The sequence below is a fragment of the Sorex fumeus genome, unplaced genomic scaffold (assembly GCF_029834395.1).
Source record: "Sorex fumeus unplaced genomic scaffold, SorFum_2.1 ptg000061l, whole genome shotgun sequence".
Classification (NCBI taxonomy): Eukaryota; Metazoa; Chordata; class Mammalia; order Eulipotyphla; family Soricidae; genus Sorex; species Sorex fumeus.
The window spans coordinates 4,021,245-4,045,536 of record NW_026606118.1 but is presented as its reverse complement, the minus strand read 5'-3'; the positions used below and the strand labels follow the sequence as shown (position 1 = coordinate 4,045,536).

General features: G+C 41.7%; 1 protein-coding gene across 2 annotated transcripts in view; it reads right to left on the bottom strand.

Annotated features, from left to right (window-relative positions):
* Nucleotides 1-24,292, bottom strand: part of LOC130034556 (plasminogen-like) — a 53,243-nt gene that overhangs the window by 16,746 nt on the left and 12,205 nt on the right. For both annotated transcript variants that reach the window (XM_056126168.1, XM_056126167.1), the window contains exons 5-10: nucleotides 19,917-20,056; nucleotides 18,044-18,164; nucleotides 16,268-16,386; nucleotides 14,967-15,129; nucleotides 13,835-13,980; nucleotides 9,024-9,183 (exon numbers count right to left, since the gene is read on the bottom strand). In XM_056126168.1, the coding sequence (XP_055982143.1) occupies nucleotides 9,024-9,183; nucleotides 13,835-13,980; nucleotides 14,967-15,129; nucleotides 16,268-16,386; nucleotides 18,044-18,164; nucleotides 19,917-20,056 (849 nt within the window). The remainder of the gene's footprint in view (nucleotides 1-9,023; nucleotides 9,184-13,834; nucleotides 13,981-14,966; nucleotides 15,130-16,267; nucleotides 16,387-18,043; nucleotides 18,165-19,916; nucleotides 20,057-24,292) is intronic.

Below are 24,292 nucleotides of genomic sequence, written 5' to 3'. Positions count from 1 at the left end.
CTTGATCCCCTAGAATTGCCGTTTTTCTCCCTTGACCTGCGCGGGACGGGAACTGAGGCAACATCACATCCCGCGGCAACAAAGCTGAACGGATCCGGGAACTCTCTCCTCACTCAACCAGAATAGTAACAGTGAACGTGAAGGACTAAACCACACTGGTCACAATGGTAAAGCAACGCAAAAGCCCACCAAACTTTCTTATTGAAGAGGCTAGCCCAGAAGACACCAAGAGTATTGTAGTGTTAGACAACCTCTCTGACAAGGAATTCAGAAGGGAGCTACTTAGTATGCTTAGGGAACTAAAAGAAACAATGGAAAGCAATGCCAATAAAAGACAAGAGGATTTGAAGGCAGAAATGAGAAAAATGCAATCGGAAATGTCGGACCTGAAAACCCTGGTAGGCGAATTGAAAACCTCAGTGGAAGGCCTCAGAAGCAGAGTAACAGCTGCTGAGAACAGAATCAGTGAGCTCGAAGATGAAGTTCAGAGACTCGCCAGAAAAGAGCAGAAAATGGAAAAGAGACTCACAGTTCTGGAACAGATGGCAAGAGAAGATCGTGATGAAGCCAAGAGGGGTAACATAAGAATTATTGGAGTCCCAGAGGGACAGGAAGAAAACCCTGATGAAGAAGAAACTGTCAAAGACATCATTGCTACAACATTTCCAGAGCTGAAGAAAACTTGTGACCACATTCAGGGGGCCTGAAGGGTATTAGCTAGAAGAAATCCGAACAAAAATACCCCAAGACACATCCTGATCAAAATGACCAAAACTTTAGACAGAAACAAAATTCTGAAAGCAGCAAGATCGAAGAAAGAAATCTCTTACAAAGGAGCATCCTTAAAATTCACAGCTGATTTTTCTGATGAAACCCTCAGGGCCCGAAAACAGTGGTGGGACATAGTGAAAAAACTCAATGAAATAAATGCCTCTCCAAAAGTACTTTACCCAGCGAGACTCTCATTCATAATAGAAGGAACAACACACAGTTTCACAGACAAACAACAGCTCAGGAACTTCATAGACTCAAGACAATGGTTACAAGTACAACTAAATGGGCTACTTTAAGACAGGACAGGCCCCTCAAATACACCTAATTTCAACAGAACAATGGGACAAAATCCCATAACAATAATCTCTCTCGATGTCAATGGGCTAAACGCACCAATTAAAAGACACAGAGTGGCAGGATGGATTAGAAAATTGAACCCAACATTCTGCTGCCTACAAAAAACACACCTTAATAGTCAAAGCAAACACAGACTCAGAGTCAAAGGCTGGAAAACAATCCTACAGGCAAACAGCTTCCATAAAAAAGCTGGGGTAGCCACCTTCATATCAGACCACATCGATTTCAGAGTGAAGAAGGTCATAAGAGACAGTGTAGGCCATTTCTTAGTGATCAAAGGATCTGTACAACAGGAAGAACTTACAATAATAAATATATATGCACCTAATGAGAGACCAGCAAAGTACTTAAAACAACTACTCATAGATTTGGAAAAAGACATCAATAATGACACAATACTAGTGGGAGACTTCAACACCGCTTTGTCACCTCTGGATAGATCAACCAGACTCAAGCTTAGCAAGGACATACTTCATCTGAGGGAAACAATGGAAGAAAGAGACTTAGTAGATATATACAGGACACTTCATCCTCAAAAGGCTGTATACACATTCTTCTCAAGCGTACATGGAACATTCTCCAAGATAGACCACATGCTGAGCAACAAAACATACCTCCATAAAATTAAGAAGATAGAGATTGTATCAACAATCTTCTCAGACCACAATGCGCTTAAAGTAGAAGTAAATCACACACAAAAACAGAAAACTAAATCAAACACCTGGAAATTAAACAGTACGCTATTGAACAATGAGTGGCTTAGACAGGAAATCAAAGAGGAAATCAAAAGATTCCTAGAAACGAATGAAAATGAGGACACGAGTTACCAAAACTTATGGGACACAGCAAAAGCTGTGTTAAGAGGAAAGTTTATAGCTCTACAAGCATTCCTCAGAAAGGAGGAGCGAGCCCACATAAATAAACTAACCTCACAGCTTAAGAACTTGGAGAAGGACCAACAAAAGGAGCACAACTCAAACAGGAGGAAGGAAATAATAAAACTCAGAGCAGAGATTAACGAGATGGAAACCCAAAATACAATCCGAAAGATCAATGAAACCAAGAGCTGGTTCTTTGAGAAAATTAACAAGATCGATAAGCCTCTAGCAAAACTCACAAAGAAGGGGAGAGAGAAAACCCTAATAAACCGAATCAGAAATGAAAAGGGGGTCATCACAACAGAAACTACAGAAATTCAAAGGATCCTCAGGGAGTACTTTGAGAAGCTTTATGCCACGGAACATCAAAACCTCAAGGAAATGGATAAATTCCTAGACTCCTACAGACTCCCAAGGCTGAACCAAGAAGACCTGGAATACCTGAACAGACCTATCACCACTAAGGAAATTGAAATGGTAATAAAAAGTCTCCCCAAGCACAAAAGCCCTGGCCCGGATGGATTCACTAGTGAATTCTTCCAAAGCGTTAAAGAAGACTTACTCCCAATCCTCTTTAAGCTTTTCCACGAAATTGAAATATCAAAAACACTTCCGAATAGTTTCTACGAAGCGAATATCACACTGATACCAAAAGCAGACAGAGATACCACAAAGAAAGAGAATTACAGGCCGATATCCCTGATGAACACAGATGCAAAGATCCTCAACAAACTACTAGCAAATAGAATCCAACTTCTCATCAAAAAGATCATACACCATGACCAAGTAGGATTCATCCCAGGGATGCAAGGATGGTTTAACATTCGGAAATCAATCAACATAATCCATCATATCAACAAAAGAAAAAATAAAAAGCATATGATCATATCAATAGATGCAGAGAAAGCATTTGACAAGATCCAGCACCCCTTTATGATGAAAACCCTAGCCAAAATGGGTATAGAGGGGACTTTCCTCAACATAGTTAAAGCCATCTACCACAAGCCTACAGCAAGCATCATCCTCAATGGGGAAAAACTGAGAGCCTTCCCTCTAAGATCAGGGACGAGACAAGGATGCCCACTCTCTCCACTGCTGTTCAATATAGTACTGGAAGTACTTGCAATAGCGATTAGGCAAGAAAAAGATATTAAGGGCATTCAGGTAGGAAAGGAAGAAATCAAGCTCTCACTATTCACAGATGATATGATACTCTACTTAGAGAACCCAATAACCTCCACCAAAAAACTCCTCGAAACAATAGACTCGTATAGTAAAGTTGCAGGCTATAAAATCAATACCCAAAAGTCCATGGCTTTCCTATACGCAAACAGTGAGAGAGAAGAAAGCAACATGAAAAAAACAATCCCGTTCACAACTGTGCCCCAGAAAATCAAGTACCTAGGAATCAGCTTAACTAAGGAAGTAAAGGACCTGTACAAAGAAAACTACAAAACGCTACTTCAGGAAATAAAAGAGGACATGAGGAAATGGAAAGATATTCCCTGCTCATGGGTCGGGAGACTTAACATTGTCAAAATGGCAATACTACCGAAAGCATTGTATAAATTCAATGCAATGCCTATAAGGATACCCATGACATTCTTCAAAGAAATGGAGCAAACACTCCTGAAATTTATATGGAACAATAAGCCTCCGCAAATAGCTAAAGCAATTCTTGGGGAAAAAAATGGGAGGAATCAACCTCCCTAACTTCAAACTCTACTACAAAGCAGTAATAATTAAAACAGCGTGGTACTGGAACAAAGGCAGAACTGCAGACCAATGGAACAGGGTTGAATACACTGACATCTCCCCTCAATCATATGATCATCTAATCTTTGATAAAGGTGCAAGAAATATGAAGTGGAGTAAGGAAAGCCTCTTTAACAAATTGTGCTGGCATCACTGGACGGCTACGTACAAAAAAATGGGCTCAGAACTCTGCCTAACACCATGTACAAAAGTAAGATCAAAATGGATTAAAGACCTCAACATCAGACCAGACACCATAAGGTACATTGAAGACAAAGTTGGCAAAACCCTCCATGACATTGAGGCTAATGGTATTTTCAAAGATGCCACGCCACTGGCCGAGCAAGTAAAAACAGAGATAGATAAATGGAACTATCTTAAACAAAGAAGCTTCTGCACCTCCAAAGAAACAGTGACCAAAATACAAAGACAGTCTACAGAATGGGAAAGGATATTCACCGAATACACATCTGCCAAGGGGTTGACATCAAGGATATACAAAGTACTGGTTGAACTCCACAGAAAGAAAACATCCAACCCCATCCAAAAATGGGGCAATGAAATGAACAGAAACTTTCTCAAAGAAGAAATCCGAATGGCAAAAAAGCACATGAGAAAATGCTCTACATCATTAATCATCAGGGAGATGCAGATCAAAACCACAATGAGATACCATCTCACACCTCAGAGACTGGCCCACATTCAAAAGAACAAAAAGCAACCGATGCTGGCGTGGATGTGGCGAGAAAGGGACACTCCTTCACTGTTGGTGGGAATGCCAACTAGTTCAGCCCTTTTGAAAAATAGTATGGACGTTTCTCAAAAAATTAGAAATTGAGCTCCCATTTGACCCAGCAATATCACTCCTGGGAATATACCCCAGAGAGGCAAAAATGTGTAGTCGAAGTGACATCTGCACTTGTTTGTTCATTGCAGCACTCTTTACAATAGCCAGAAACTGGAAGAAACCTGAGTGCCCAAGAACAGATGACTGGTTAAAGAAACTTTGGTACATCCACACAATGGAGTACTATGTAGCTCTTAGAAAAGATGAAGTCATGAAATTTACATACAAGTGGTACAATATGGAAAGTATCATGCTAAGCGAAATGAGTCAGAAAGAGAGGGATAGACATAGAAAGATTGCATTCATCTGGGGGATATAAAGCAACAAAATATGAGATTAATACCCAAGAATAGCTGAGATCAACACCAGGAGGATTACTCCATAGCTTAGAGGCCAGCCGGGTATTCTAGGGGAAAGGGCAGTTCAGATAGAGCAGGGAGCACCAAATAAAGGGTGTTTGGAGGATCCTCCCAGGAGGGGAAATGCATGTTGAAAGTAGACTATGGACTGAACATGTTTGCCACTCAATGCCTCTTTTGCAGACCACAACACCCAAAAGGAGAGAGAGAGAGCAAAAGGGAATGCCCTGCCACAGAGGCAGGGTGGGGAGGGGGGGGGGGGATATTATCCATGGTGGTGGAAAATGGGCACTGGTGGAGGGATGGGTATTTGATCATTGTATAATCGAAACCCAAGCACAAAGATTTGTAAATCTACAACTGTACCTCATGGTGCTTCACTAATAAAATAAAATAAAATAAAATATTAAGTCACAGCATGGTACTGGAACAAAGGCAGAGCCGCAGACCAATGGAACATGGTTGAATATACTGACCCCCCAAACATATGATCATCTAATTTTTGATAAGGGAGCAAGAAATGTGAAGGGTAGCAAGGAAAGCCTCTTTAACAAATTGTGCTGGCAAAACTGGATGGCTACATGCAAAAAAAAAATGGGCTCAGATCTCTACCTAACACCATGTACAAAAGAAAGATCAAAATGGATTAAAGACCTCAACATCAGACCGGAGTCCATAAGGTACATTGAAGACAAGGCTGGCAAAACCCTCCACGACATTGAAGCTAACAGTATCTTCAAAGATGACACGGCACTGGCCAAGCAAATGAAAACAGAGATAGACAAATGGGACTATCTTAAACTAAGAAGCTTCTGCACCTCAAAAGAAACAATGACTAAAATACAAAAACACTCTATAGAATGGGAAAGGATATTCACCCAATACCCATCCGACAAGGGGTTGATATCAAGGATATACAAAGCACTGGTTGAACTCCACAAGAAGAAAACATCCAACCCCATCAAAAAATGGGGTGACGAAATGAACAGAAATTTTCTCAAAGAATAATGGCAAAAAGGTACATGAGAAAATGATCTACATAACTAATCATCAGGGAGATACAGATCAAAACAACAATGAGATATCATCTCACACCACAGAGACTAGCCAACATCCAAAAGAACAAAAGCAACCGGTGTTGGCGAGGATGTGAAGAGAAAGGGACCCTCCTTCATTGCTGGTGGGAATGCTGACTGGTTCAGACCTTTTGGAAAACAGTGTGGACAATTCTCAAAAAATTAGAAATTGAGGTCCCATTTGACCCAACAATACCACTCCTGGGAATATATCCCAGAGAGGCAAAAAAGTACAGTCAAAATTACATTTGCACTTCTATGTTCATTGCTGCACTGTTCACAGTGGCCAAAATTTGGAAAAAAAACCCAAGTGCCCAAGAACAGATGACTGGTTAAAGAAACTTTGGTATATCTACACAATGGAATACTATGCAGCTGTTAGAAAAGATGAAGTTATGAAATTTACATACAAGTGGTTCTACATGCAAAGTATCATGCTAAATGAAATGAGCCAGAAAGAGAGGGACAGACATAGAAAGAAAGATTGCATTCATCTGGGGAATATAAAGTAACAGAATGGGAGTCAAACACCCAAGAATAATTGAGATAAGTACCAGGAGGCCTGCTCCAGGGCTTGGAAGTTGGCCTCACATGCTGGGGGGAAAGGTAGCTCAGATAGAGAAGGGAACACCAAGTAAAGGGTGTTTGGAGGAATCACTCGGGATGCAAGATGCGTGCTGAATATAGACTATAGACTGAACACGATAGCCACTCAATACCTCTACTGCAAACTACAATACCCTAAGGGAAAGAGTGAGCAAAAGGGAACGCCCGGCCACAGAGGTGGGGGTGGGTAAGGGGGATGGGGTGCAGGGGTGGGAGGGCTACTGGGATCATTGGTGGTGGAGAATGGGCACTGGTGGAGGGATGGGTACTCAATCATTGTATGACTGAAACCCAAGCACGAAAGTTTGTAAGTTTACAATTGTACCTCATGGTGTTTCATAAATAAATAAACAGATTTCAAAGAAGGTAGTAATAATTTAATTAAGAATTGAAATCTGTTGTGCAAGATTCTTTAGTGATGTCTCTGCTCTCATTCCTGATATCAATTATTGTGATTCTCTGATTCACAAGCCATTTAGTCAGAGTTTTATCAGTTATATTGATCTTTTCAAAGAAGCTTCATTGATTTATTCAACTGTTTGTTTTGTACAATGAGATTTTTATAATTTTTTAAAAATTTTCTTCCTTCTGCTTACTTTGAGTTTCATTGGGTTTTCATTTACTGGGTACTTGCTATTATCTCTACCTCAATCATTTTCCATACTTTGATCTCAGAACCTTTATGTGCTCTTTTAAAAATCGGAGGAGGGGCCAGGGGACGAGTACAAGGGTTAAGGTGCTGCCTTGCTGGGGCCAAGTCCTATTTGATCACTGGCACCAAGTATGGTCTCCTGAGCACCACCAGGGGTCGCCTCTGAGCACAAAGCCAGGAGTAAGACCTGAGCACCACCAAATGTGACCCACTCCTCCCCCACTATTGCCAAAAGTAGGAGGACAAAACCAGAATAATAAGACAGTGAGTAGGGTGCTTGCCTTGCCTGTGGCCAAACCAGGTTCAATTCCAGCACCACGTATGGTCCCCTGAGCACTGCCAGAAAGGATGCTGAGTGTAGAGCAAGGAATAAGCCTGGCTGGGTGTGACCAGCAGTGAGCATTGCTGGGTGTGACCAAACAAACAAACAAAATAGGAGGATACTGAGGAGCTTGCGTGTTTCTTCATCCTGTGTACTTTAAACACTGCATTAGAAATTTCAGCTTATCATTCTGACACACAGGATCAATCACTTACATTATTCATCATGAGAGATGTGATCACACATCACATTATAATCGCTAAGAGAACACGACTATAAATTTGGGAGAAACACAAAGTAAAAGGGGCCAATAAGAAATGTTTTTCACTGAAATATTTTTCACCTCATGTTCCCTCTGAGCGAGCAGGAATCTGATTTCCGTGCCTCGACCTCCCCTTTCTGTGTAAGTTCTGTGATCTCTTCCTGATAGCTGCTTTTTTCCCTCTCCCCACTTTGCCCAACTAACTATGCGACAAACTCTCCCGTGGTGTGTTTAGCATGACATCAACACAGAGTCTGCAGGAATCCTCTCGCCTAGCTCTAACGTTCTGATAGATAGTTCCTCACTGTTACTCTGCCTACACAATCTCATCGGCCACAGAAATCCCTGACCCCCGTCTCTATCTGCCATGGACAGACCATCTTGTGGACTGCAGCCCCTTGCCCTATAGTACAGGGAGGATTTCCGGAGCCAAGATTACCAGGATAATTGTCTCATTGGCTGAATTCATTTCCTGTGCTGTCTATCATGTGAAAACAGTTTTTCCCTTGGCTGATGTTCTCAGATCTGGTCGATTGTTGTTTCATCTGTTCACTTTTTCTGCATGGATCTACGTACTTCCTAGTTCTCAGCTGTCTCTCTGCTTTTGTTTTGCATGTTGAAAACTCAAATCTCTGAAGAGCATCAGAGGTCACTATATACTGGACCTGCACACACGGGCAGGTCTGGTATATGCACGAGCACATACAACTGTGCCAGATTCATGCAACTATCATTGCTGGGTGGCAAACACAAATTTGACTGACATGTTCGAAGTTGAATAATCAATTTCATAGTTGAAAACCTTCCTTACTCTTTACCTCGCAGGTGCTTTGGAGTGATCCTGTTTATAAGCCTTTGATTATTTGTTCTCTTGAACCTCTCACGAGTGTGACCTCAATATCTCCATGTATTTACCCACTCTCCAGTTCCGCAAAACAACTTCCAAAAGACAGAGAATTTCTAACTTTTACTATTTTTTAGACCTTTGGTCCAAAAGCAAAGGGCCTGAGATGTTTTGCTTCGAATTCTGGAGCCATGATAAATCTATACTAAAAAGTTAGCTTCAATGTATAGTCCTGTCACCAGGAACCAGAGCTGGTTTATGAAGCACTTGGAGCAAACATCAAAGACATACGCATCTGGGTAGTTCTCTGGGGTCTTCTTGTGCAGGTGTGGTGTCATTGAGGACCAAGGCTGGCATTTCTTCCCAGTGATGGTGATGGAAGATGTGCCTCGGTAGGTCTGTCCGTTGCCCCAGTAACACTCCTGGACCACAGGTGTTTGCTCAGGTGGTACTGAAATTGACACAGGAGACATAAAAAGAAACTGAGAAATTCAAACCAAATAAATTTAAAAAATACAGAACTGAACACATGTCAACCTGTCTGAATCAAGCTGCTAAAGAAAATTTGTGAGAGCCAGAGTGAAAAAGAATAGTCAATGTGAAAGAACTAAGGTAAGATTCCCGGACAGAAATTATTCAAAAGTGAAGAGATAATTCATTGTGTAAATGTGTAGCCTTCATTCTATGAAAAACTAATTTGCACCAAAAGCTTTCTCAAACACATTTGTGAATTTTCAAGCAAAATTCCTTGGATCCAGGATCCTCAGCATATGCTCATAATTGATACAAAGACCAGTTGAGTTATTTTTAAATACACTATTTCTGAGGGCATGGACACAGCCTAGAGGGCTGAGCATGTGCTTTGCTAGTTTGATACCCACATTGTTCCCCAAGCACCACTAGGGGTATCCCCAAGCACTAAGCCAGGAGTAGCCCTTGAGGACTGCTAAGAATTGCACTAAAGGAAACAAAAATTCATTGTTGATTATAAATTTGCTCGAGCGGGCCCAGTAACGTCTCCATTGGAGACTTTGTTGTTACTGTGTTTGGCATATCGAATACTCTCGGTAGCTTGCCGGGCTCTCCGAGAGGGGCGGAGGAATCGAACTCGGGTCGGCCATGTTGGCCGCTTGTAAGGCGAACGCCCTACCCGCTGTGCTATCGCTCCAGCCCTTATTAATTACATAGAATCAGTTATCTTTGGAAAAATAAGATAACTAGTATCTTTAAAGTGGAGAAGAAAAGAAGAGAAAATATCCTCCTAGGAATCCATACCCAACGCAGTTATTTTTTTAAGGGTTATTTTTTCATTTTGCATTGTTTGGGGGGCATACGTGGCAGTGCTCTAAGGCTAATTCTGTAGGCTACATAACGGGAATTTATGCAGTACATGTGAAACACATTCCTCCTGTGTGCACAGAAAGCACTCAGCCCATTGAGTGACATTTTCAACCTTGGGATTTTTTTTTTTTTAGGTAGAGGCCAAATAAAGATATCTTCAGACTATAAAATCTGAAGAACTTCACCGTCAGTAGACCTTTGCTATAGGAACAGTCAATGGTCACTTTTTTAAATAAAAGGATTGTGACATAAGAAGAAAACTTGAATCCACACAAATATGGAGAACTAGATATGATAGTATGCAGAAAAACATACAGACGTAAAATAAGAATGCTGGGGCCTGAGTGATATTACGGTGAGTAGAGCATTTGCCTTTCATGAAGCTGACTTGGGTTTGATCCCCGGCATCCCTGCCCACCAGGACTAATTTCTAAGTGCAGAATCAGGGGTAACCCCTGAATATGCCAGTGTGGCTTGAAAGACAAATATATATATATATATATATATATATATATATATATATATATATACACACACAGCGGGTAGGGCTTTCGCCTTACACGCAGCCAACATGGCCCACCCGAGTTCGATTCCTCCACCCCTCTCGGAGAGCCCGGCAAGCTACCGAGAGTATTCGATATGCCAGACACAGTAACAACAAAGTCTCCAATGGAGACGTTACTGGGCCCGCTTGAGCAAATCGACGATCAACGGGAGGGCCTTTACCTTATATCTTATATATGAATATGATTTATTTATAATAACTTAAAATGCGCGGTACTTATACGGAAGTACGTGCAGAGCAATGCCGAGGTTGTGACTGACCGAACTTAAAATGTGACTGTTCAGGAGGAAGATGAAAATATGTTTTGAGAAAATAAGATGAAAGAAAAAAGCGCTGGATTGGGGAGACAACTCAAAAACCAAACAGGAACGTTGGATTCAATTCCTTGCATTACATGTTTCCCTCAGAATCATTGTTCATATTCCCCCCCCCCCAAAAAGCTCTTTGAGCATATTAGTATTGAATTTGGGGGGGGGTATCTGTTTTGTTGGATTTCTTTTTTATTTTGCTTTCTAGACTACATTCAGTGATGCTCAGGGGTTACTTTTGCACTCAGAATTCTCCTGGCGGTGCTCAGCGGACCACATTGGATGCCAGGGATTGAACCCAGGTCAGCTGTGTGCAAGGCAAATGCCATTCCCACTGTGATATTGCTCTGGCTCTAGTACAGCATTTTGGATAAGGATTTTGCTGTCCTAAATTTCTTACACTGCATAGCAAGTGAAATAATGTTTTTATCTAATTTTCAAAAAAAAATTGTATTGAATCACCGTGAGATAGTTACAAGCTTTCATGTTTGGGTTACAATCACACAATGATCAAACACCCATCCCTCCATGAGTGCACATTCACCACTACTAATATCCCCAGTATACCCCCTTTCCCACCCTCCCCCTGCCTCCATGGCAGGCTTTATTCCCCATAATCTCTCTCTACTTTTGGGCATTATGGTTTGCAATACAGACACTGAGAGGTTATCATGTTTGGTCCTTTATCTGCTTTCTGCACGCATCTCCCATCCTGACAGATTTCTTCAGTCATCATCATCTTAGTGATCCCTACTCTATTCCAGCTGCCTTCTCCCCTTTTCTCATGAGGCAGGCTTACAGCTATGGAGCAATCTATCTGTCCTGTGTATCTACTAGCAAGTGAAATAATGTTATTTGAAACAGAAAGTTTGCTTAGAGATAGAAGTGGGAGCTATAAAGATAGTATAAAGATTAGCATGCATGTTTCACATGTTCCTGAACTGGGTTCAATCCCCAGTACCACCTAGTCTCTTGGGCATTGCTGAATATAAACCTGGAGTTCCCTGAGCACTTCCAGGCATGGTCGCGAAGTGGTCAGAGCACCAGGGGTGGCCCTGGTGGTCTCTGCTACCACATGGCATAAGTACATTCTCAGGCCTACCACTCAACTGCCAGCCCAGCCGGCTGAGTTGTACTGGAATGGTTGCTAAGTTCCCTTGAGAACTTCTTGGCATCCCCTCAAAACAGAGAAAAATAATGTAAATATGGGGGGGAGGGGAGGAGCACAATAAAACTGGTTTAACTAATAAACAAAGAAAAGGTCAGCAAATGGGAGCCGAAAGCTCTCAATAAATGAAACGAAGGCAGAAAAAAATCAAATAGGCAAATAACAAAAACTAATAACTTAAATACATTAACAATTTTACTAAACATAAATGGGCCAGATAGCACAACTAAAGACTGAGAAAACCCCAAGAACTTGCAAACACTAGTGAGAATAGAGGTGCAAGTGTTGTTTTCCTGTCTATAAAGGTTGGCATCAGAACAAGGAACAGACACTTCCAGAGGTAAGGAGCCAGAAGACAGGAGGAAGAAAGATTTTCCTTCCAGATGATAAAACAGTCCTAACTGTGCCTTCATCTAACAAAATGACCCAAAATATAAAGCCAACACAAACCAAAAAGAACCCACAGATCACACTGGCTCCATCGCTCCCCATCTCAGGAACTGACAGAACAGGTGTTAGAAAACCAGGTTGGATTCAGAAGAGTTAAATTGTAGAAACCAGGAGAGACCTAAAGAACCTTCCAGGGACAATCCACAGACCACAGCAGATTCCTCCCAGCAATGTGCTTTAAGGTGACCACACTCCGATCCATAAAACTAATGTCCATTCACTTCAAGGAAATAAAGTCAGTGAGCAGATATTGGGACAGAACAGACTTTATGGATAGAAAAACCTGCTGCAAAGGGTCAGACATAGAGGACAAAAATAAGAACAGTGTCGATGCTGGCATGGATGTGGCGAGAAAGGGACACTCCTTCACTGCTGGTGGGAATGCCGACTGGTTCAGCCCTTTTGGAAAACAGTATGGACGATCCTCAAAAAATTAGAAATTGAGGTCCCATTTGACCCAGCAATACCACTTCTGGGAATATATCCCAGAGAGGCAAAAAATATAGTCGAAGTGACATCTGCACTTGTTTGTTCATTGCAGCACTCTTTACAATAGCCAGAATCTGGAAAAAACCTGAGTGCCCAAGAACAGATGACTGGTTAAAGAAACTATGGTACATCTACACAATGGAGTACTACGTAGCTGTTAGAAAAGATGAAGTTATGAAATTTACATACAAGTGGTACTACATGGAAAGTATCATGCTAAGTGAAATGAGTCAGAAAGAGAGGGATAGACATAAAAAGATTGCATTCATCTGGGGGACATACAGTAACAAAATAGGAGATTAATACCCAAGAATAGCTGAGATCAGTACCAGGAGGATTACTCCATGGCTTAGAGGCCAGCCGGGCATTCTAGGGGAAAGGGAAGCTCAGAGAGAGAAGGGAACACCTAATAAAGGGTGCTTGGAGGATCCTCCCAGGATGGGAGATGCATGTTGAAAGTAGACTATGGACCGAACATGATTGCCACTCAATGCCTCTTTTGCAGACCACAACACCCAAAAGGAGAGAGAGAACAAGGGGGAATGCCCTGCCACAGAGGCAGGGTGGGATGTGGGAGATGGGGGTGGGAGGGATACTGGGATCAGTGCTGGTGGAAAATGGGCACTGGTGGAGGGATGGGTATTTGATCATTGTATAATCAAAACCCAAGCACAAAACTTTGTAAATCTTCAACTGTACTTCATGGTGTTTCACTAATAAAAATTTAAAAAAAAAAAAGGACAGTGTCTGGTCCCCCAGGAGCTCTCATTCCTCTTCTCACCTGGGGTGTCCTCTTGTTCTGTGGAAGATATTGAGGACCCACAGGATGGAATCTTACAGAATTCCGACCTCACCGAGCTGTTGGTTGTGTAGCACCATGGGGCCGCCTCTCCATCTGGGTTACGACAGTAATTTTCAACCAAATCTCTGAAAAAGAAGCAATGGTAAGTATGACTTTCCAAAATAAGGCTAACTGTGTAAGCATGGCTTGTGTTCATTTGTTTTTATGTTAACACCCAGTATTGTTTATCTATTTGATCACGATATGGACATGCTGCTGCATTTGTATTAACCATGGTGTCAGCTTGGATATATAGCCAACCTTTGTACTGACTCACAAGTGCAAATGTAGCAGAGTACGACTACAACAAGTTTCACAGATTTATGACATAGAAGCTTCTTCATGGATAAATGTCTCAAATTTGTTTCTTGACTGTTGAATGGTCAGGAAAATGGATCTTATGCTGGGGATTTTGTTGGAAACACAGTGGATATTGTGTCTTCTGGCCTCAAAGTGTGTACGACCCTTCCAGGGAAAGGTTCCAATCCTAAAAGTTAGGTGCCCCTGAACTTTAGTTTGCATTTAGTAGAAGGCTTATCAAAACAGAGCTGGGACCCACTCCCAGAAACTTAGACTGAGAAGGTCAGGCACAAGAATTTACATTTTTACCCAATGCCTGGAGCGATAGCAAAAGTGGGTTGGGTGTTTTCCTTGCATGCGGCCAAACCGGGTTCAATTCCTCCATCCCTCTTGGAGAGGCCGGCAAGCAACCCAGAGTATCCCGCCCATACGGCAGAGCCTGGCAAGCTCCCGGTGGCGTATTCGATATGCCAAAAACAGTAACAAGTCTCACAATGGAGACGTTGCTGGTGCCCACTCGAGAAAATTGATGAACAATGGGAGAACAGTGCTACAGTGCTACCCAACGCCTGGAGGTGCTGGACCCTCTGCTGAGAGGAGCGTCCCCTGAGAGAGAAAGGTAGAGACCGAGTTTCTCTTCCCTTCCTAAGGCTTGACTCATCTTCATTCCCGCAAACCGTCATCCTGGGCTCCTAGAGAGATTGACCAAAGGCAACCTCCAGGATTTCCCATTCTCCCATGGTAGATGTGACTGAGAGTAGAAAACACTCACCTGCAGGGAAAGTTTTCTGGGGTCCTGTCGTGCTTGTGAGGGGTCTGTTCACTCCAGCGCTGGCAGGGATACCCAGATACGGTGACGGCCACCTTCCCACGGTAGCTTTCACCCCTTCCCTTCAGGCACTGATACGTGGGGCCAGAAGGTGGAGGAGGTGTGACTTGAAGGGGAGAAATAAGTGAAACCGAATATTTATTCTTGAATAAAAGATGCCCAGTAGGGTGATCTCAGGAGATATGTGCAGTTGCTTCTGCCTCTCTTCTTTCTGTGTCAACTGGGCACATGAAAACTGCTTCTCATATTCAGAAGAGGTTGAGTTACTAGAATGTCTGTCCACCAGATCATTTCATGAGGAACTCCCCCAAATACGCTTTGCCTACTTGGATAGATCCTTGGAGTAGACACCTCTTACAATGTTTTTTCCTTTTTCTTAATTGATGTAACTGGTAAGGTTAAAAATCCTTACATACACCATTGATTTAGCTTCCTTTGTAAAAAATAAATAACTCAAGGGTGAAAACAATTGAATGGCCTCCAATGTTCCATAACACCAAACAAGAAGCAAAAGAGAGATTATGGAAACAGGGCCAAAAATGTTTCTAAGGAAAAGCAGGAGCATGTAGGAAGAAAAATGTTCAAAGGAAATAAAACATATGAGGAAAAGAGACCAGTATTGTATAAGAGGGAGACTCGTGTCCCCAAGTATTACTGTCAATGGACCACAAAGCAGGAAGCCAACCCAGGGCCTGCAGAGTCCATTCAAATTTGTGATCACTGGCTTTGTCAAAATCATTAGTTACTGCTTCAAGTTCTTGGAGAAGGAAAAATTGTCCAAAGTTTTCCTCCAAGTACTTCCTCCTAACTGTGCTATTTCCTCTCCTCTCCCACTAGCTCCCTGGACATTCTGAAATGCTAGGTTCCCAGACACCTTTGGGCTTACAAACAACTCTTAGGAAGGAACTCTCGTTGGTATCAAAATCCACCTACCCCAGAGCAGAGGTTTTATTTCCCTTTTACAGTAGGAAGAAGTGTGACATCAGAGAGACTCCCTTGAGCCTACCTTCAGTGCCATGCAGAAAAGTAAGGCAAAAGTCCCCACAGGAAAAACAGAAAGAAAAAGAGACACCAACAAACAAAAAACCCACATGAGAAAGAGCAATAAAATTAAGAGCAATCACATCCACAGGTGTAGAAGGTAAGCCTGAGGCTCAGCACGCAGACCCTGATGTTGTTTGTTTCTGCACTCTGAGAACAAAGGAGATCAGGACCCTTGAGAACCATGCATGAGCCCCACTTACGGCAGCGTGGGATGTCACAGAAGTCCCAGCGTTTTCTGGTGTCATTGGTGAAGCACCAGGGACGGGGCTCCCCATCAGGGTTACGACAGTAATTCTTCTCCAAGTTCTTGTTTGGAAATCTGGATGGACAAGAAAGCAACAACATGGAGTCTACACATTTAGGAAAAGAAAACGTTTCAAGTGAGTAAGCCTGAAGGACCAGCTGGACGTTAGACAGGGACCTTACAAGAAGACTGGATGAAGCAAGGATGTCGCCTCAAGAGAAAGTTTACATACTCAATCTGCAAAACTCACTGAACAGGATTAGTTACTTTCTCATTTGGGACGGCTGGAAAACCTATGCAAAGAAACTCGTTACTCAGTTGCAGATAATAGCAATTCTAAACACAAAGTACACACTCTAGATTAGAGACCACTCTAGAGTACAAACAGAAGTTGGCACCTTCAGAGATGAAGGAAATGGTCCATCTGGTCTACCAGGTTCTGGTCTCAGCAGCCTCTTCTCTTGTGGAAACTGGGCTGGACAAACTGTGCTCCTATGAGCACATGACTGAACAGTATGGACCAGTCCCCCCAGCCCCCACCCCTCCACTTCCCTGCCTCAGAAGCCCAGAGGCTAGCACAGGAAGTCACAAACAGTGCCTAGTAGCCTCCGGCTTATTTCACATCCCGCTGTAAATGCTTGGATGCACAGAGAAATCCACAGAGGATCTCTTTAAAAACCACAGCACCCAAAAGGAGAGAGAGAACAAGGGGGAATGCCCTGCCACGGAGGCAGGGTGGGATGGGGGCATGGGGGGTGGGAGGGATACTGGGATCAGTGGTGGTGGAGAATGGGCACTGGTGGAGGGATGGGTACTCGATCATTGTATAACTAAAACCCAAGCACAAAAATCTGAAAGTCTACAACTGTACCTCATGGTGTTTCACTAATAAAAATTAAAACAAAACAAAAAAAACCCTTGCCTTCTCACAGAATGACATCTCTCATAGGTGGGACTTAAAGATCCACAGTAAATAGTAAAGATCCAGAGGCAACACAGCAAGAGAACTATTCCACGTAACTGAGCTGGGGGAGGGGGTTAAAAAGATGGGGCCTTGGAATACTTGGGGGAGGGCAGTGGTGGTGATGGTCTTGGTGTTGGAATTATGTGCATTAGAAACCATCGTTAGCAGTATTGTAAATCACAGAACATCAATAAATTAAAAAGAAGGGGGAAAAGAGCCCTTTGCTTTCTTGTCTTCTGAAAGTAATTTGCCCAATTTCTGTGCTCCAAAAGTTTCCTTTTGAAGGAAAATGGCAATAGTTGGGTTCAATATAGCTGTTTGAAGTGGGAGGTATAGAAATTTAGTGGGTATATTTTCTTTTTTCTAATATATATGTATATATATTTATTGAATCAGTGTGAGATAGACCCTTACAAAGCTGTTCATGATTAGGTTTCATCATACAGTGTCCCAATACCCATCCCTCCACCAGAATACATTTAATGGGTATATTTTCTGCTGAAATCTGTGACTTATTGTTATTTCTTATAAGATCTTATTTATTTATGTAAATAACATATTATTTCTTATAAGCTCGGACGTAATCCTGCTGTCATCATAGAAAGCAGCAGCTATGGTGAAAGGTGTTTTCTAGAATAACTAATGCAAAATAGAAAACCCAGAATACCTTAGTCAAAGAATCACTATTAGAATAAGGTCACTTATTCCTGTTTTATAAGAGTCATAGCTATGCCATAGCTATGTCGTAGTTATGTCAGGGTGACTTACTTGGAAGGGATGTATCCATGACTGTGTGGGCTCTGGGAGTCCCAGTGCTGACACTCGATTCCAGACTTGGTCTTGGAAATTTTGCCCACATAATTTTCTCCACTGCAGAACATACATTCCTCTGTGAAGAATAAAGAAGAAAAGTGAGGAAGTAAGTGAACTGGATGGAGCAACAAAAAATGAAAGCTGAAGTCCCACTGGCATTGTCTCAAAGCCTATTTGCTACTTGTTCACATGTTCTTTCCCAAAATTACTTGACCATAATGTTGATAATAAAAACTTCCATCTCTAATACAACATAAAATTCCATTCTCCATTTCAAACAATATCTTTGGCATATTTTGGTCAATATCCCCCTCAACTGCCTTAGTCATATTAAAATCTATTTTGAACATGTGCTCAAATGCATGTTTGTGCCCTGAGAAGTCAGGGAGGGGAGGTTCGGGAAGAGGGTGAACATAGCCCCAGAGTCTATAAAATCACCACTAGGAATTTAATTTATTTCATTAATGTCTTTCGAATTTTCTATGGCAGAGTCTACTCATATGAATGACTGCAAGTGAGCTGAGCCCTCTAGGACTTTGGTGTTGGCATCAGGGTTTATGTTCATAACGTCAGTGGAGAATAACAGCCTTCAAAGTGACAGTGCTTCCTTTCTGATACTTTTGAGAGGCATGGCTTCCTGGTTTTTCCTTTTCTAAGGAATCTTTATAGGGGTCATGTCTAGTGGTGCTCAGGAGCCACCAGGGCTGTGGTGGGTTGTTCTGGGGATATTCAGCACTGAGGACCAGACTCAGAGTCTCATGCATTTAGGCAGATGCTCAACCACTTGAGTCCCATCCCTGGTTCCCTTTCTGAAATTATTTACAGGCTGAACTTTTGATTTGGCATTGCTAAATTAGCATGGTACCACAATGATATATGACTTTAATTTGTATGGGGTAATAAGGAACTCAGAGGTAGACTGGATACCAAAAAAAAAAAAAAGGTGCTTTCACACCACTTAAGGTATCAAAGGTCACGTAAGACTGGACACTAAAATGCTGTCTCCATGACAAAAATTGATGAATCATTTGTGAGCTGAGCTATCACACGTGCACAGAGCCCCCACATTAGAGTACAACACATCATCCCTCCCTTGCACCAATAAATGTAGCAGGATTTATGAAGTAAAGAAATGGTTTTCTCTATTGTACGTTTTACATTTTAGCATTGACTTTTAAGGAATACTATTGGGCTGTCTGGACCATTAAAATAATGAATTGCAGATTAAAAATTCTCATTGCTTAGCTTAAAGGAAACCATGAAGTCTATGCTATTAAATAAATATTGTTCATTTTAATTGTATTGGTTTTCTGGTTTTATTGGAGCCCTAAAATTGCAAATCTGCCTTGCACTATGTAAGAGCTTTAAATACAAATATTTTGGAGGTTTTATATAGTCCTTTCTGGGTTTTTTATTTGGAGAGGAAAGTTGGTACCATGGAAGAAGTTGGTACTTACCCAGTGGTACTTAGGGATTATTCCTGGGGGTTCTCAAGGGACCATATGCTGTATCTTGAATCTAACCAAGTTAGCTGCTACAGGGCAAATTCCTGAATCCCTCTACTATCTCTGTCCCTACTATCTCTGTCCCTCTCTGGATTTTACATCTCACTTTCTAGTCCTACACTTTGCAGATGTTTGAGTAAAAATTATCCAGGTCCATAATGAACTTTGCATTTGGTTGGTCTCTTCCAAAATAACCAACACCCTCACAGGAAATCACTTTCTGGCGCTCACTTTATGAAACATCATTTTCCAGCAAAATTTTTTACTATAAATTTCTTTGGGGATACAGGGCCGGGACTGTACTTTCTAGAGCCACTACTGACCTTCACATTGGGGAATGTTGCAGTAGTCAAATCTGACATCTGGGTCCGTAGTGTAACACCAGGGTCCCTCATCGTCGTTGTCTGGATTCCTGCAGTAATTCTCCTCCAGGCCCTCAGAAGGATAATTGTCAGGAGAATATCTGTGGAGGGTGGAAGAGAGGTGCTCTATATCCTCCACGAAGAAATGGGATTCCCCATCTGGAGTAGAAGGACATCTCACAGCAGACCAGGGTTCATGTTCAAGCAGCAGTATTCAGGGCTATAAGCCTACAGATTCCTGACATTTTCCAACACCTGTTGGTGTCAGGTTCTTTTTGCTGCCTACTGTCTTGTCTGTGTGGATCACTTAGCTGACATCCACCAAATCTTTCTCATTTAGTCTTACCAAAACTCCTCACAAGAATTTCCTCCCATGTTACAGAGCAGGAAACTGAGGTTGGTTCAGAAATGCAAATCAAAAGGAATCTTGATTGAGTGACATTATATCACATCTCTAGTATTTAAAACTGAATGTGTAATAAAAAATCACTCGTATTAAAAAATCTGTCAACAGCCAGTGTTGGTAGGCTTGTGGTGAAAAAGGATCCCTCATTCACTCTTCTTGGGAATGCCACCTGATTCAGCCTCTATGGAAAGTAATATGGAAATTTTTCCAAAAATAGGACCAAAAGTTCCACATGACCAAACAATACTAGTTCTTAGCATCTATTCTCAAATCACAAAACCATTAATTTGAACGACACAAACACACGTACACACATACCCCTATATCCATAGCCAACATACGGAAACAACCCAAATGCCCCACTACAGATGAATAGATCAATAAGCTATGGTATATATACACAGTGGAATATTATGCAGCTCTAAGAAAGAACAAAAGTGTGCAATTTGCAACAACATGGATGAAACAAGAGAATAAAATTGAGTGAAGTCAGAGAGAAAAAAAAAGGGATCGATACAGGAGCAACCAATGGCCAAAGGCAACACAGTGAGAGAACTGATCCACACAACTGAGTTTGTGTGGGGCAAGGGTATTGAAAAGGAGAGGTTTGGGGGACCTTGGAAGAGGGAGGTGGCTACATTGAAGATTTTTGAGGTGTTGGAAACCATCATTAACCATAAATCACAGAGGCTCAATTGATCAAAAAATTTTAATGGATTCACTAGAGCTGTGGGTTGGAGTGATAGCACAGCAGGTAGGGCGTTTGCCTTACACACAGCCAACATGACTGACCTGAGTTCGATTCTTCCGCCCCTCTCGGAGAGCCCGGCAAGCTACCCAGAGTATCTTGCCCACACGGTAAAGCCTGGCAAGCTACCCGTGACATATTCAGTATGCCAAACACAGTAACAACAAGTCTCACAATTTGTTGTGAGACATTATTGGTGGCCGCTCGAGCAAATTGATGAATAACGGGAGGACAGTGACAGTGACAATTAGAGCTGAACATTCCTGATTCCAATGCAGTGCTCTTAGGATATAGGAGGCAAGGTGGGAAGTTAGCTTATCATTGATTCTAGGGATGAGTTGCTATGCAGAGAGAAGAAATTAAATCCACTAACCATCTGCACTCCTTGGAGTCTATTCCCAGACACAAAACATCAGTTTGAGTCACCTGCCTTGTTGATCTCTAGTGTCATATAGTTCCTTGAGGCCCACCAGGAATGATCCCTGAGCAGCACTAGAGTCAAGAATAAGTGCTTGGACGATTCTCAAAAAATTAGAAATTGAGCTCCCATTTGACCCAGCAATACCACTCCTGGGAATATATCCCAGAGAGGCAAAAATGTATAGTTGAAGTGACATCTGCACTTGTTTGTTCATTGCAGCACTCTTTACAATAGCCAGAAACTGGAAGAAACCTGAATGCCCAAGAACAGATGACTGGTTAAAGAAACTATGGTACATCTACACAATGGAGTACTATGTAGCTGTTAGAAAAGATGAAGTCATGAAATTTACATACAAGTGGTACAACATGGAAAGTATCATGCTAAGCGAAATGAGTCAGAAAGAGAGGGATAGACATAGAAAGATTGCATTCATCTGGGGGATATAAAGTAACAGAATATGAGATTAATACCCAAGAATAGCTGAGATCAGCACCAGGAGGATTACTCCATAACTTAGAGGCCAGCCGGGTATCCTAGAGGAAAGGGCAGTTCAGATAGAGAAGGGAGCACCAAATAAAGGGTGTTTGGAGGATCCTCCCAGGAGGGGAGATGCATGTCGAAAGTAGACTATGGACTGAACATGTTTGCCACTCAATGCCTCTTTTGCAGACCACAACACCCAAAAGGAGAGAGAGAACACAGGGGATTGCCCTGCCACAGAGGCAGGGGGAGATGGGGGGGTGAGGGTGGGGGGATATTATCCATGGTGGTGGAAAATGGGCACAGGTGGAGGGATGGGTATCTGATCATTGTATAATCGAAACCCAAGCACAAAAAATTGTAAATCTACAACTGTACCTCATGGTGTTTCACTAATAAAAAAAAAAAGAAAAGAAAAGAAAAAGAAAAGCTATCATGCATATCACTTTACCTCCTTTCAGCACTAAGTTCGTGTTCAGAGAGATCATTTCCAACTCTGTAACTGTATATCTCATGGCAATGCAATTTTTTCAAAGTTTAAAAATACATTTTAAAACTAAAATTCAAACAAAACACATGAAATCTATTTCCAGATCAGGGCTGGGCCTGACCTGGAAAAAAAATGTTTTAATACTATAAAATAAATAAATAAATGAAAGTAAAAAAAAAAAAAAAGAATAAGTGCTTAACATAGTAGATGTGGCCCCCAAACAAAAAACAAGCAAAATAAAACACAAAATCCACCAAATTAAAAAGATTATTGGGTAGATTTACTTATTTCACATAAATTTCACGTAAAGTTTACTTATTTCACGTAAATGTACAAGCTCAGGATTATTTCTAATGTTAATTTTTGATGTATGCACCTCTAACAAGTATTGTTTTTGAAAACTGACTTTATCAAATTATCACTGATTTCTAATTTTGTGGGCTGGAGCAACAGCACGGCAGTAGGGCATTTGCCTCACGTGCAGCCGGCCCAGAGAGCCGAGTTCGATTCCTCCACCCCTCTTGGAGAGCTCGGCAAGCTACCGAGAGTATCTGGCCCGCACAGCAAAGCCTGGCAAGCTACCCGTGACGTATTCAATATGCCAAACACAGTAACAACAAGTCTCACGATGGAGACATTACTGGGCCCCGCTCGAGCAAATTGATGAACAACAGGAGGACCGTGACAGTGACCTTACGATTTTGTGAAATTTCAGGAGATTAGCTCTATTCATCTATATATGTGTGTAGGTGCATCTGTCCAACAGATAGGATTAAAAAAGTCAAAACAGACACTGCCACATAAATGCCTCCAGATCCTGCACCAGATTGTCTCTTCAAGAGCACCCCAGAAGGGGGCAAGTGAGTCCCTCCAACTGTCCCAACAGAGCCCCAGCAGCTAAAACCCTCCAGAACCCAATCACCACCATGCTCACAGCTATTTCCACAGGCTTAGAAGAGCCTGATCCATGAGTGAATCTGTTGGAAAAACTCAGGTATGTGGATTTTGTAACTGAAATCTCCAGGCTCATATGGAATCAGGAATGGGCGAGCTCCCCACATATCCCTGTTCTTCCGGGAGCCTGGCAGTCATACCCATGAACCGTCTCTGGTTGCCATATAAGCTCATTAATGGCCATGATCCAGAGACTCACAAATAAATCTCAGAAGAGAAAGAGAGCAACACATCATAGAGTTGCCTCCAGACCCCAAAGTCACCATCCAGTTAAAAAATTAACTCCAGCTATATTTAAAAGTTTACAATTCCTGGAGCAACATCTCATACTTTTTCTGCTGATGTACCAAGAGTAGCACACCACATTTTATAAAATATATATATGTGTGTGTATATATGTATACATGCATATGTACATACACACATATATACATTATATGTATATATATATATATTAGTGCACAGGGCTCAATCTTTAACATCATGTTAAAGTGATCTCTTATACAAGGGCTTAATGATTCTGGGGTGAGATACAACAATCTTCACACACTTTTCTTCAAGGAAAATTTTTTGGATCATTTTGAGCAGCAGATTATTCATAACAAGCTATACAAAATAAATTATTTAGGTCTTGTTTTGTGTGGGAGGCTTTGGGGTGGGGTAGAAAAATTCAAAATATAGTGGTCAGAAGGTATAATGGTGTTGGGATTGGTGTTGAAATAGTGAATGTAATAAATTAATGTAACAACTTTATAAAAATAAAATAATTTTTAAAAGGTCAATACAAGTGGTGAAAGTCATCTGTTTTGTTGTTGTTGTTGTTTTTGCTTTTCAG